General features: G+C 58.8%; 1 protein-coding gene across 2 annotated transcripts in view; it reads left to right on the top strand.

The window, feature by feature from the left end:
• Positions 1–13,860, top strand: part of NTN3 (netrin 3) — a 30,245-nt gene extending 16,385 nt beyond the window's left edge. For both annotated transcript variants that reach the window (XM_083799928.1, XM_083799927.1), the window contains exons 3-7: positions 597–785; positions 6,871–7,020; positions 7,719–7,772; positions 13,243–13,317; positions 13,434–13,860. In XM_083799928.1, the coding sequence (XP_083656054.1) occupies positions 597–785; positions 6,871–7,020; positions 7,719–7,772; positions 13,243–13,317; positions 13,434–13,762 (797 nt within the window). In that variant the 3' untranslated portion in view covers positions 13,763–13,860. The remainder of the gene's footprint in view (positions 1–596; positions 786–6,870; positions 7,021–7,718; positions 7,773–13,242; positions 13,318–13,433) is intronic.
• Positions 13,861–15,080: the final 1,220 nt, after the last annotated feature.

Raw genomic sequence — 15,080 nt, 5'->3', positions numbered from 1 at the left:
TCCCAGCCCCGGCCCCGTGGGGCGGAGGATGCTGCACATCTGGACGGCACGTTGGGGCCGGCTGTGCCGAGTCCTGCTTACCCTGCTCCCCACCTCTGTGGCCCAGCCGGGGACCAGCGGGGGCCCGCAGCCTGACTGGTGGGCTCCGACGTTTTGGTCAGCCCTGCCGCCACCTCCTCCCCACGGATTTGAGCTGTGTTTGCTCCTCCTGCCTGGCAGCAGGCAGAGCTGCTCCCATGCGTGGCACACGGAGCCGCATCGTGGGGTCCGTGCCACGCACACGGGGTCAGTCACCTCTCCCAGCGCCCTGTTTGGATTCTTGGGCAGGATCCCAGGCAGACATCCTAGCAGACAGCCAGTCCCAGCTCTTAGGAAGTGGGACCCCACTGGATAAAAGCCACGCCAGCATTTTTGTGCGGATGGAGAGGGCCAAGCACCTGCAGGGACAGCCACCGTTCTGGGGACCACCCGGAGGGGTCCCAACTCAGGGCACGCAGCGCACAGGAGCACTGAGGCAAGCCGCCCCCCTCGGTGTATGGGGCGAGGACAGGTTGCACCTGCCTGCGCCTCTGCCTCACCCTCCCCTTCCCTTGCAGCCTGCAACTGCAACCTGCACGCGCGGCGCTGCCGCTTCAACATGGAGCTGTACAAGCTGTCGGGCAGGAAGAGCGGAGGGGTCTGCCTCAACTGCCGGCACAACACCGCGGGGCGCCACTGCCACTACTGCAAGGAGGGCTTCTACCGCGACCTCAGCAAGTCCATCACGGACCGCAAGGCCTGCAAAGGTGAGCCAGGACGTCTCTGCCTCCCCAGGGGCACCGGGCAGGGAATGGCTTTGAGCCGAGCATCTCTGCAGGCTCCCAGACCCCCAAGGGGTGGGGAGGATGGCCCGCAGGAGCAGGCAGCTCAGGGGAGCCCCCGACCCCGCGAGGGTTTGACCTCTTGGCCCTGTTGTGACTGCGGGTACAGCCACTGGTGGTCAGTGATGGAGAGATGCTGAGCTGGGCAGGCGCTGGAGGAGGTGTGCTGGGATTTGCTGGGGTTTGGTCTCTGACGCCAGCATAGTCTTGGCTGTAGATACGTGTGGATGCCTTCAGGCTGTTTCACAAAAGGACTTGCAGTGCTTCCTCACCTTCGGATGGCTGGGGCGATGCTGGTGGTGATTTCCATCTCCCTGCTGCACTGCAGGGCCCCGTGGCATGGGTGTTGGTGATGCAGTGGCTCTCTGGGCCTGTTTCGGGGGTGCTGAGCAGCACAGCCCAGGCACCGATGGGCAGGGTGGCTTGTCCCTGAGCCAGCCCGGAGCCACGCTGATCCAAGCCAGAGAGATGCAGCCTGGCCTCACAGATCCCGGCCTGTGCCAAACCCAGACCTCACCTCTCCCATCTGGCCTGCCTTATCCATCCTCTTTCCTCTGCGGAGCCTCCAAACAATGGTTTCACCAGAGACCATCGGATGACAAAACACCTTGACCGTCTCCGTGGACTGCTGGCACGCAGGCTGACACGCTGGCCCCACCAGCAGGCTCTGCCATGGCTTCTCCGAGGCCAGGAACTAACCCCTGATCCCTTTTTTTCCAGCTGAGATTGCAAGTATCTCCCGGAAGGGAGTGCAGCTTCCCCTCTGGCACCAGCACTGTGCCGTGCAGATAGCAGTAGAAGCTGCTTCCCTGCGTGTGCTGGGGACAGGGAGGGTTTCACGGGAACGGTGCCTTCCCTGGCTTATGAAGCACCCTCAGAGCAGGCGAGCGCTGGCCAGGTCTGTGTGTGTTTATGTAGGGCCTACATGGCTGCTGGAGCTGGTGTTGAGCAGCGACCCTGTGGCCGCAGAAGTGAAGAATTTGGCTCACAGGGCTCCCCTCCCCGGTGCACTGGTGCCATTTGTAGGTTGGGCTCATTTGGGGCCGGGGTGCATCCAGGGACGCCACAGGTAAAACCCTTTCATTGCTCATGCTGTGTGAGCTGCCCTGGCTTTTCCCCAGCCTTGTTCTCTCTGGGGCTTTTGGACAACAAATCAAAGGAAAAACAGCTTTGGGCATGGCAGCCCCCACTTCTGAGCCCCTGGGCCACAAGGGTTTCCTGTTGGCAGGGCTCGTGCCAAGTGGCAGCCAGGTCCCAAAGCCATGCCATGTGCCAGCACCCTCCAGGTAACAGAGGGAGAGAGGAAGAGGAGGAGACAGGGCAAGCTGCACACCCCAAGGGTCTGTATCACCCCAACACAGCTTGCGCCCCGCTCCTGGGGAGCACTGGGCACACCCCGAGGGTCCCCGCTGGGGACAGCCCCCAATTTTCCCGCTGCCAGCAGTGTCCCATTATTCCAGAAATTCAGCTCCTTTGCAGAAAAGTCGTGGCACTGACCGAGGCCATGACTCTGAGCGGCTGCGGGACGAGGCGGATGGCAGCAGACCCAGCTCCTGCTTCAGCACTGTCACCCTTTCCGTCAGGATTTCCCCCATGCCAGCGCTGCGCTCAGCACCCCCGTCCCTGGGGGTGCCCCCCACATCCCCAGGCAAGCGATCTCTGTGTGCAGGAGCAGCCAGGCAGGCGGCAAGCTTGTCAGCCTGCGGTTTCGTGGAAAAGCCCTGAGTCATTTCCTCCGGAGGGGCAGGGAGGGGGCTGCCTGAACCAGAGCCGCGGCGAAGCCCCCCCAGCCCGGCTGCTCTCCCCCATGCCCGGCACACATGCGCACTTCTCCCACCCGGGCTGTGGATGGGGCTGCATTTGCTCCTGCTCGGTACCAGTCCCTGCAGCCCCTGTGGCAGCAAGAGGAGCTTTGGGCACCGGGGCTGGGGAAAACAGGATTTCAGCATGGGGCTGCTCAAGTACCGGGGTTTTGGGGCAGGCATGGCTCACCCCAATGGGCACCAGGGCACCAGGGCGGCGGCGCTGCCTCTGCCACAGGTCGCCGAGCATCCTTTGTGAGCAGGAATGGTCCTCCCCACCAAAGGAAGGGTTTCTGCCTCCCTGGTCTCCGTCTCCTTCCAGCTTTTCTACCATAATTGTCTGATAAAATCCCAGGTAAAGTGGAAGCCTTGCAGGCTTTTCCCTCCCTGTTGGGGCTGGGGTCCCCAGCACCACCCTCTCCTGTGCACTGAGCTCCCATTTTCTGTTCCAACCAGGGAAGAGAGCACTTACAGAAAAAATAAAAAAAATAAAAAAAAAAAAGTTAAAGAAGCAGGATTTGGCTAGATGCTGGAGACAGGAAGGCAGCTGAGCATGGCCCAGCCTTGATGTGTGGGTGTGAGAGCTGGGTGCAGGTTTGCGGAGCGCTTCCCCCCGGTCTGCGCATAGCCTCCCGTAGAGGCTGTCCCATGCCAGGGCTCCCGGGGAACGTTCCACTCCTCCTGCAGTGCTTGGAGCTGTGGGAAGTGCCCTCCAGCCATGGGGATGCACTTCTGCACAGGTGCAGTTTATGGCCAGTTTATGGCCATAGAAACTAAGCTGCAGGAGGAGGTCAGTGCATTTCCTCCCCTGGCTGAGGCCCGGGCATTGCCGTATCCAGGCATCAGGCAGGGGAGAGCGGTACCCAGCCTCGCCCAACCAGCAAGCAAAGCCACCGGCTTTGCAGAGGGCTGGAGGGGGGCTGCGGCAGGGCCCCCCTTGCAGAGCAAACCCCTCCCGCAGGTCCTGTGCCAAGCCAGAGGCAGGCTCCTGCCAGCCGAGGCCGTGCGTGCCGCTTCCTGAGGGCTGGCAGGGCTCGCGAGTGGTTTTGAAATGCTGCAGAGGCTCAGCCCAGCCAGATGAATATGTGCACAAAGCCCGTCCCCCGCTACGGGGCATATGTTGAGGAGGATCTTGCAGTAGAGCAGTGCCCTGGCTCCGTAGAGCCAGCTCCTGGCTCTACCCCAAGGATCCAAGTTAATAATAAAATCCTTCATGCTTCTGTTCCTCTGACTGTCCCTCCCTTGCAAAGCAGAGAGCATTTCCCCCCTTCCTCGTGCGCATGCAGGAGTGGATCGGTGTGGATCAGGAGCTCCTTTGCACAGAACCTGTATCCTCTGGGGTCTGCCAGCCCCATGCAGTGGAGCTGCGACAGGATGGTTTGGGCTCATTTTTGCCAAAGATGCGTTGTGTACCTGCAGCTCAGAGTAGCCATCCTTCTGCAAAGGAAAGGGAGAGAAGGAAAAGCAGGGTCTGTGAGATCAGATCTGGAAAGCACGCGCAGAGCTGGAGGCTGCGAGGAGGCTGTTCCTTGCAGCCCAGGGCTTTGAGCAAAGATCTTCACATGCACTGCAGTGCTGGTCCAGGGCAGCAGCTGAGCAGCCCAGCGAAGCAAAACATTGGAATGAAGCTCAGCTCATATTCAGGGCTTGAAATGCTAGCCCAGGGACCAGTAACCATTATAATTTATTTCAACAAACCCAAACGGTTTTATTAAATAACTGTCCAAACAGTTCGTTTCTGCTAGGATGCAATGTCTGCCCAGGTTTTGAAGATGGGCACAAAAATATTCAGCGCAGATTTCACACCCCTGCACCTCCCACGGCACACAAGTGGAGCTCTTGGCCTCCGGCCAGCGAGCTGGGGGCGAGCAGGGGCGAGCATCCCTCCGGCCACCAGCCGCCAGCAGCCAGCCTCACTGCTGGATGCCACGACGCAGAAAAGCTGGGAGGATGGAAAACGCAGAACCTGCAGGATTAATCCAGTGGTGGTAATTGAAAAGTCAAATAAAGAATGGCTGTGCATTAATCCCCGTAATTTAAACAAAGCTGTAAAATGTGAGCTTTCTCCAATGAAAACCGGTGAAGCAGCAGCAGCTAAGCCTTAAGAAGCAAAAATACCCGCAATATTAGGTGCAAGACATGCTTTCTGGCAAATAGAGCTCAATGACTTAAGCCCCAGGCTAGTGACTCCCTCCGCCACTCAATACCATGGGCTGGATCCTGGCACCCAGCACGGTCAGTGCGTGGGCAGCAGGCACGAAGCCAGCAGCACAGGATGGGGACGGGGCTGCCCCTGTAGCTGGAAGCAGCGGGCAGCCCTCATGGGACCACGGGAAATTGTGGGGTGGGGGCACAGCAAGGGCCAGAGCTTGGGCTTCTCCGGCAAAACTCATCTCCCAAAGGAATCTTCTGGGACAGAGCCATCTCTTGTGGTCATGGGATGCACAAAGCTGGCTTGATTGCTGATCCAGGTAAAAGGTCAAGTCATTGGAAGCCTCCTCACAGCACAAGGAGGATCCCACTAGATGAATTGGATCCTGATTGAGCTGAGATTTATGGACGTACTTAAACTTTACACCAGGAATACACTGCCGAAGCCGGGGAGATTATCCACAACGTGTGAAGCTAAGCACTTACATAAATCCTTGCTGGACACATGCCTTGAGCCGTAAATTGTCTAGGGCACGGACTGTCTCTCTCTGTGTGCGCGGCAGAACCATAATGCCTGCGGCAATGCCCATGCTCACCTGGCAGCCACGGCCCTTCTCGGGCGGCAGGGCTTTGCCAGGTGCTGGTGAGAGAAGTCGGCACTCTGTGCCCAGCCTCGCTGACAGATATTCAAACCTTTGCTGGTTGAAGAGAGACAAAGTGGTGGCCGTTCTCCAGGAGCAGCCATACCTGCCAGCTCGTCAAGGGCACCTGTGTCCTCCAAGACCCCGCAGAGCCAGCACGGAGGAACCTGCAGGCCACGTGCAAGCGACGGAGAGCTGCCAAGCACCATGGCCTGGCCCCAGCACTTTGCTGCTGGCTTTGCATCTCACCCCGCGGGGCTGGAGCACGCTGACGAGGCGGCTGTCGGCGGCTGCCCCAGAGCTGGACAAGCCCATGGGACCCGTGGAGGTGCTCGTGGCCCCGGCAGGAGCAGTCTGTGGCTGAAGAAAGGCCCTGTGTTCCCCACGTCACGCCGAGGCCCTCTCACTCGCTGCCATTTGTTATCACAGCTGAGCCCCCAAAATATCCTTGTCAGAAACACGTCCGTTTCCAGCCCCAGCCAGGATCTGATAAGAAGCGCAGCATCTGGTCCCCATTAGAGGCCGCTTGCTCTTGTTTCTCACCGTGCAGGAGAAGCCCGGGGAGCCGTGCCGTGGTGCTGCGACCAGCCCCATCTGGTGAAAATTAGGGAAACGATAACATCGAGGGGCTGCGGGGGCAGGCGGGGGGAGATGTTTTTGTTTTGCTTTGGAATCACGTTCAACTCTTACACTGATGGAGGCCAAGATAACCTCCTCCAGCTCATAGCCAGACCCAGCCCTGGGCTGGCAGATGGGAGGGCCCTCTCCTGACTGAGTGTTGTCTTCTCCTTCCCACATCCCTCCTCATGGGCAAGCCCCGGTGGGTCCATCATCCAGCTTACGAGCCTGTGGTGTGACGGTGAGCCACCTCAGATCCATCCTGAGGGTGGAAAACAAACTTCCACCCAGGTCAGGTGTGGCTTGTCCCCTGGGGAGGCTGTGGTGGAAAGTCGTAGGGACAGTGTCCTCCAGCAAACAGGAAGGTCTCCTCCAGAAGACAGGAGAGGTGTTGGGGCTCATGAGCTTGGGAAGCATTGAGAAGACCCACTTCAGACCATCCTAGAACCAAAACAAGGCCCAAGGCCGTGCAGAACCTCCAAGCTGGTTCAGCTCCATGGGGGAGCAGCTCGGAGGGCCTCACCCCCGTGGGCTCTCCCCACAGCTCGGCCCTGCACCGCTGTCCCATGGGGGCTGGAGACCAAGCTGGGGACACCTTGCCCTCCTCCCACCACCTCCCAGCCCAGGGCTCCCCCATGCAGCCTCTGTTCCCCTGCCCACCCTGTACAGCAGAGGCAGGGAGGCTGCTTGGGCCCAGTGCAGCCCGGTGGCTGCCCAAGGGGACCACGATTGAGCCCTGGGCTTGTGCCACTCGTTGCCTCCCGTGTAACCGTAGCCTCTCCTCCTTCTCCCACCCAGCCTGTGACTGCCACCCGGTCGGTGCCGCCGGCAAGACCTGCAACCAGACGACGGGGCAGTGCCCGTGCAAGGATGGTGTGACCGGCCTCACCTGCAACCGCTGCGCCAAGGGCTTCCAGCAGAGCCGCTCGCCCGTGGCCCCCTGCATCAGTGAGTCCCCCGACGGGCTGGGGTGCCTGCCGAGGCAGGGTGGCCGGATCCATCCTGCCAGCTGGGGGCTCTGGAGGGCCCCTGGGGTTTGTGCTTTCCACCTGCACACACAGCTGGGCATGGTCAGGTCCTGAGTGCGCTGAAGCTACTGCAAAAGCACTGTTCTTCAGTGGATCTGCTTCTACCCCAAAGGCCAGAGGAACAGCATCCCTCCCTGCAGCACCCACTAGCACTGCTGGAGGTGGCAGCAGGGTTTAAACTATCTGTCCCCTCCACAGCAGCATTTCAAGGCTCTTGGGGTTGCAGTGTCAGTGTCTCAGCTCGTCCCAATTTATTAAGCTTGGTTTGGGTGTCTCCAGGGGTATTTTATGGCCTGTGATATTCAGGTCAGGCTCGCCCAGTCCGTCGTCTCTCTTAGTGAGCTCCCCGGAGGTGATCCACCAAATCCCCTCTGCACCATGTTTGTGGGTGGCTCTTGCCTATGCTTCATCCCCAGAGCCCTCCCTGGCTCCAGACAGACCCAAAGTCCCTTGGCAAGGTGGCCAGGGCTAGAAGGTCCCATGCAGGCCAGGTCCCACCCAAGGGCACTGACAAGAGGGGCTGCCCCAGGCTGGGCAGGGAGGGGGCAGCTGCCCTGGGCTACTCCCCTAGGGCTGGGGACCCATTTCTTTAAGACATCTTCCCCTTTTCTCTTCCAGAGATCCCTGCCATCAACCCAACCTCCCTGGTCACCAGCACAGAGGCACCTGCGGGTAAGTGCTCTGTACCCCCTGGCCTCAGCCCTTCCCAGGGACATCCCCCTCTGCCCCCTCTGCTCCCTCCAGACACCCAGGAAGAGTGCCAAGACAGCTCTCCAAACCCGCTGTGCCAGACACTGGCTTGCCTTTAGTGAAAAAATTGATTGGAAATCATATGTATTTCTAGAAAAGGACCAACTGACCTTCCAGGGCTTTCTCAGGGAAGGGGTTTCTGTGTCCCTTCTGGGAAGGGAAAGGGCTACGAAGATGATCAGGGGACTGGAGCAGCTGTCGTATGAGGACAGGCTGAGAGAACTGGGCCTGTTTAGCCTGGAAAAGAGAAGGCTGAGGGGAGACCTCATCAGTGTGTATAAATATCTGAGGGGAGGGTGTCAGGAGGATGGAACCAGTCTCTTTTCAGTTGTGCCCAGCGAGAGGACGAGAGGCAACTGGCACAAACTGAAGCACAGGAGGTTCCATCTGAATACGAGCACACATCTTTACTGGGAGGGTGTCAGAGCCCTGGGACAGGTTGCCCAGAGAGGTTGTGCAGTCTCCTTCTCTGGAGATATTCAAAACCCACCTGGATGTGATCTTGCGCAACATGCTCGAGGTGATCCTGCTCGGCAGGGGGTTGGACTGGGTGATCTTCAGAGGTCCCTTCCCACCTCGGCCAGTCTGTGGTCCTGTGCTGCTGTGAAAGCAGGGATGCCAACACAGGGAGCAGCTGTCAGGGCCTCGCTGCCCTCACCAGCCCATGGAGTGGCCGTGGGCTGGCTCAGGAGCCCCATGCCGGGCACAGACTGCCGAGTCTCCCCAGGGACATGGTGACATGGGACATGCTCTGTCCAGGCATGGAGAAGCTGTCCAGGTCTGAGCTGGTCCCCCAGCTCGCAGGGCAATGTAATAATGGGGTCTTCTCCCCTTCCCCAGTACCCCCTGCACAGCCCAGCTGTCCCCCCATCACCCTGGCATATCTGCTCCTCGGGCAGTGGGGCTGGCACCGCAAGGGCTGTGCCTGGCTCCTGCAGGGACCGGGAGGTGCACCCAGGACCTTTGGGGTCTCCTCTCCACTCAACCCCACAGAAAGGCCAGGGGCTGGGCACAGGCATTTCTCTTTCCTTTCCTCTGTTTTTCTCATGGAGGTTGGTGGGAAGTGAAGTCAAGGCTGTTCTCTGGCTTGTTTTGGTTTTTGGCCATGGAGATCCTGACTGGGAACTGGGAACACTGGAGAAGGGGCTTTGGGAAAAGGAAAATGGAGGGGATTTGGACAGTTTTATTGCAAACAGAGAGCGACTCGTAGAGCAGAGTTAATCAAGGTGACTCCCCTCCAGTGCTGTATAAGTAGGAATATTCTTAGAATTGTGTCTGATATTTTCAGCTGCATAAAAATAAATGCCACTTGATAGCGACCCTGGTATTTACTTTGTTTTAGCGGAGCAGCTCTGTGTTAAACAGCCTGTAGTTTTATCTGTGGCTTTGTTGTTTTAAGATTTCTGCCTTCTAGCTCAAATATCTTTAATGCAAAGTAGCTCGCTTAGCCCCCGGCCTTCTCCAGGGACCCAGCCTGGGTCCTGCAGGACCTATTCAGGGGGATCAAACACCGCCAGGGGCTGGCCAGGGCAATGCACCCAACACCCTGCCCCCTGCCCGCTGCCCGCACCCCCCTGCTCTGGCCCCCCTGGGAGCCCCGGAGCCTGCTCCCCTCCCGTGCTCAGCAGCAGGTGTGCCAGGCTGCGGCCGCCCGCAGGAACAGGGGGGCATTGTTCGGGGCTGCTGCTGCTCAGGTGCTTCCCCCCCACCGGCTGCTGGCCCTGCTCACATCTGGGCTTTGCGTTGACGTTGTCATCCCATCCCCTGCATCGCATTCCCCGGGCCCTCGCAGCCGCTGAGGTCCGGCTTTGATCCCTGCCCAAGCGCAGACTCGCTCTGCAGCAAAACGTCCTGCGTCCATTTCTTGTAATTTTTATTGTTATTATTCTAAAATATTTTCCACTTAGTGAAAAAAAAAATAAAAATCTTGTTCCCTGTTAGCAGAATTAACAAAACTAGTGGAGTGCAAAACAGGTCTTTAAAGGAATTCAAAGTCAGCAGTAAAAGATTTGTAGCCGTAACACCTAATTAAGTTACATCTCTCTTAAAACAAAATATTCCTTCTTTTTTCAAGGCGAGGCGAAGTAAACCAGATGTGCAAACCCACCGCCTCTCATGCGCTCCCCCCGCGCAGGCGTGGGACGGAATGGGATGAGGGGCACATTGCTGATGCCTGCCGGCTGGGGCTGGGGGCTGTCCCAGGGCTGCAGCGGTACCTCGGTGGGGAATTGGCATGTCCCAGGGCTGCAGCAGCATCTCAAGGGGTGTGGGTACACATTCACAGCTTCTGCTACCCCCGGCCCCTCCGCATGCCCTGGACATGGCAGAGAGATGGGCAGGAGGGCGGCTGGGAGGGGAGGTCTGGCTGCTTAGGGCAGCTATTGGGGTTACACTGGACCTTTCTGCATCCTTGTAGCACGTGTAACACCACATGGGGAGGGCTGTAGGGGAGATGGGAAGGTGAGGGATGCTCTGGGACAAGGGAGGTGCCCATGAAAGCAGCTTCTCCACTAGCTGCGATAGCAGGAGAACCTCTGACAGCAGGTTCTCCTGGCAGTTTTGCCATCACGGAGAGCGTGCAGTGGGAAGAGCAGCAACCCATGCCCTGGTAGTGGGTATCCCCATGGAGAATGGGAGGATGGGGCCCACCGTGGTCCACGGTCTTGTCCAGGTGAGAGGCATGGGGATGAGACCCTACCCGGCACCCCTGGCATGGTCATTTCTGTCCCCTGCACCCAGCCCACGTGTGGTGAGGGAGTCCTGTGTGCAGAGGCAAGGAAGGGCAATAAATGCCTCGAGTTACTTGGTCGTCTTAGTTTTTTTCCCAAGTTTCTAACATAAATTGAGCAGAAATTGGTTTTATATTTGACTAATGTTCCTCAGCATAAAGCTGAGGTTAAATGTCCCCAAAAAATCCCAAATCGTTAATTTCACATACCATTTCTGGCTCTTCAGAATCACAGTTTTATGATGTTAATCATGAGCAGGAGCCCAGGGCAGTTATTGTTTTTCTTCTCTTATTCCTCTCCTTTGTTCCTGCGCACAGAGCCAGGGGAGGGCTGGGGGTCTGGCAGGTTGGCCAAGGCTGTCCCGCAGCTCATCACCTCCCAGCACGCCGTCGCCCCCCCGGCGCATCATCACCCCACGGGCTCGGCTCAGGACCGATCCAGCACCCATCCTGCTGCTGGATGCTGCCGGCCGCTCCGGTTCCTGCCACCCTCCTCTGCCCAGGAGCCAGCGGCTGCAGACCCGTGGAAGGGCCGTGGCCGGGGCCGGACCCAGTGGGGTTTCCGTGCCCCGCGGCCGCCTGCTTTTGCCGCCTGGCCCTGCATTGTGTGGCGCTGGCTGGCTGCTGCCGTGGCTCAGCTCCCAGCCCCGTCTCCAGCAGCGGGGGGGACTGCGAGCCCATATGGTCCTGCGTGTCCTTGCGAAAACGCAGCTTGGCTCAGGCAGCTCTAGCCAGATTTGCAAGGAGCTGAAAGCGGCCCCAGCGGGGTTTTCTCTTCAGAGGCACCTAAAAGCGTGGCCCTCTCTGAAGATGCTGCGTGCCGCCGGCCGCAGCATGCTATGCCCCTGGGGCCTGTCCCCACAGCCACCCATGGCCTCAGCTCTGTCCCTGCGCTGGGCTCGCGGGCAGGGATGTGGCCACGACTCCGGGCACTCTGTCGAGCTGCAAGAAGAATGCTGCTATTAATCACTCCTGCTGCTCCTCCTTCCTTTTTTTTTTTTTTATGTTCCCCTCGTTTCCCTTGGAACCCTTTTGATTTCTTTAAAAAAAAAAAAAAAAAACTCTCCAATCCACAAAACGCCTTTTCTGCCCCCATAGATGACTTTACAGCTTGTGGCGTTAAAAAGTCATGCTGGTACAGAAAGGCTCAGCTCTAGAGGGCAGGTGATCCTGGCAGTTCTCTGCACCCATGGTGCTGGGGATTGGGGTAACCTGCTGAGACGGGGATGGGGACAGGGACAGGGACAGGGACAGGGACAGGGACAGGGACAGGGTGGCCGTTCCAGCCCAGCAGTGGGGTGGTGAAGCAGGGGTGACACGGTGACATGCTCGGCAGTGGGGCCTGAGCCGAAAAGCAGGGGTGAACCCCTCCTCCGCCAGGAATCAGCTCTGTGCTGAGCCCCTTCTACCACTGACAAATTTGGACTGGGCGGCACAAAGTCCCCACCGAAAGAGAGCCGGGCAGAAAGGGGAGCAGCAGAGCTCGGGACGAGTTTGTGCTTCTGGGCTTCTTTCTTCCCTCTTCCCCCGTCCTGCCCTTGGCACCGGGTGCTGCTGTTTCCCCCCGTCCCCCGCCTCCATCCCGAGCCATCGCTGTGGCAACCCGCAGACAAAGAGAGCTCAGAGCCTGCCCGCTCGTCCCGGGGCTGGGGCCGGCTCTGCCAAGCCGGACAGAGAACCTGGGAGAGAAAGGAAGAAAGATGGGCTTAGAAAAACGTGCCGTTTGGAAAGAGACAAATTGAGATGTTCAAAGGAAGACGGCAGGGGCAAAGAAAGGAGGAGAACTGGGCTGCTTCGGGCGATTGTTGGATCAAAGCCTTTGGGGAGAAGGAGAGAGGCATTCCTGGCCTGCCCTCCCTCTGCTTGAGATGCAAATCTGGGGCCTTTAGAAATGCACAGGAAAAAAAAAAAAAAAAAAAAAAAAAAAGCCTCCATGAGGACATGAGCCTCTCCCGGAGGCCGGGGAGCAGCAGGAAGGGATGCTGCAGGGAGGGAGGGATGCTCTGTGCTCCTACACATGCAGGGAGGACAGGAGGACGGCGTGGTGACCTTCCCTGCCACGCTCGGTCAGCCTGAGGGCAGCTGGGAGTGACCTTGCCTGCTGGTTCCCCCTGTCCCCAAATCCTTCTGGGGGCTTTGGGGCCCCACAAAGAGCGGGTCTCAGAGGGGGCTGCCCATGGGGACGCTCCCAGCTGTGCCGGCCCCTGAGGATCACGATCCAGGCCCTGTCCCTCGGTCTGCAGTCGGACGTTCCCTTGGGGTCCTTCCACCCCCTCTTGCCTCCCACACTCCCTCCACCACCCCGGAGCCGATTTATCCTGCAGGACGCCGGCACTGTTGGCACAGAAGGGGACACTGCCTGCCCGAGGTGGTTTCACTTCCCAGCTGCTGGGGCTTTAGTGCTGCGGTTTGGGGGCTTCAGCGCTGCGGTTTGGGGGCTTCAGCGGGGCCCTCCCCAGTCCGTGTGAGCTGTGGGGGTGCAGTGAGGTTCAGGGACCCCCTTGTTAGCAGAGTCCCGGGCCTGGCTCACAGTCTTGGGGAACCCCCCCAGGCTGGCTCCTCCTGTGTCACCTCCAAGGCCCCTTCCTCCTTGGTGGGACAGGACCCCGTGCACGGTGCTGCACTGCACACCCTCACGCTTACCCCTCCGCTTCTCCTCTGCAGACTGCGACTCCTACTGCAAACCAGCCAAAGGCAACTACAAGATTAACATGAAGAAGTACTGCAAGAAGGATTACGGTAAGGGCCCCCTCCTGCTCCCCAGGGGACGGGCAGCTCCCGTCAGGAGGTGGCAGCCTCCCCCTCACCCAAGGCGGCACATCCCTGTCACCCTGGCTCTCCCTCTTTCCCCTCAGTGGTCCAAGTGAACATCTTGGAGATGGAGACGGTGGCCAACTGGGCCAAGTTCACCATCAACATCCTCTCTGTCTACAAGTGCCGCGACGAGCGGGTCAAGCGCGGCGACAACTTCCTGTGGATCCACCTGAAGGACCTGTCCTGCAAGTGCCCCAAGATCCAGATCAGTAAGAAGTACCTGGTGATGGGGATCAGTGAAAACTCCACCGACCGGCCGGGACTGATGGCCGACAAGAACAGCCTGGTCATCCAGTGGCGGGACGCCTGGACCCGCCGCCTTCGGAAACTGCAGCGGCGGGAAAAGAAAGGGAAGTGCGTGAAGCCCTGAGGGCTTCCTGCCCACCCCGTGCCCCAGCCCCAGCCCCAGCCTGGCTACGCACTGCCGGGCTGCACTCAGAGACTCTGTACATATATATAGTGTGAACGGACTCTTCTGTCTATAGTGTATATTTTGGCAACGGTCCCCTTTGAGTGTGCGTGTGCACGCATGGGTGTGTGTGTGTGGGTCTTCTCTAAGAGTGTATTAAAAGTAATGCAGTAATGACAAACCTTTAATGAGGAGCAAAGCGGAGGGGGTTCGCACAGGTGCCTGTTGCCTGAAGGAGCTTGAAGAGGTTGGTTTCTTGCTCTGGGCATGCTGTTCCTCGCTCTCCTGTCCTAGTCTCTTTTTTCCCTTGAAAAAAATCTTCTGACAGGCGTTGCTGTCTGAGCTCGTGGCTCTCCCTCCTCTGGTGCCCAGGGCCTGCCTCTTCCTTGCTCGCTGGAAACGCTCTGCTGCCAGCTCTCCATGCCCTTTTCCTTGCGCAGTAGCACTAGGAGGTCAGACTGCTCCATCATCCCGGTGCATGTATGGACTGAACGGGTGGAGACCGCCCCACACTGCAGAGGCCAGCCCCAGGAGCTCCACTGGGAAGACCTTTCTCAAGGTCTGGTTCTCCAGGACCTCAGGTTTACACGGACCGGTGCTGCCGCCTGGGGCAGGACCGATGCAAAGCTGCAGTGCCCTGGGGCAAGCCAGCCCTGTCGGAGGGTTGGTGGCAAAAGCCCCACAAAGCTGTGCTCACCAGGGAGCAGGGCACAGGCATTGCCTCTCCTGGTGCAGAGTCCAGGTGACCCAAAACAAAAGACCTGGAGATGCTCAGCTTCTCCTCCCTTGCCCATCACCTGCCCTGCCAGCAGGACTCAGGGCAGAGAGGACAGGCTGCCCAGAGGCAGCATCTGTATGGTACATCACCCACATCTGTGGACATACGTCCTCAGCCGGTACCAACCGGGATAATTCCACCCATTTCTGCTGAGCTGACACCAAGTGACTGCCAGCCTCAGTGTGCATCCTTGAGGTCTGGCCTGACTGTGAGTTCTCCTGGGAAGCAAGGCTGTGGCCAGGGCTGGCCGAGGAGGTGTGCGAGGCAGAGCAGCAGGAAGAGAGAAGAGCTTTTGCTGTCCGACCTCAATAAGCTTTTATTTCTTCTTCATACTGTATTAGTCTCCAGTTCAAACAGACATCAGTTTCTTCCCATGTCAAGGTTGTAGTGGTCTTGGCATAATAAACATGCGTGGAAATAATAGTTGATCTGACACTAGATGCTGATTTCACTACAGACCTTGCCTTGCTTGTTTAGGAACACTGAATGGCTCAGTGAGGT

Source organism: Anser anser (assembly GCF_964211835.1).
Source record: "Anser anser genome assembly, chromosome: 15".
Classification (NCBI taxonomy): Eukaryota; Metazoa; Chordata; class Aves; order Anseriformes; family Anatidae; genus Anser; species Anser anser.
The sequence above is the reverse complement of the archived record's forward strand: the minus strand, read 5'-3'. Positions and strand labels throughout refer to the sequence as shown.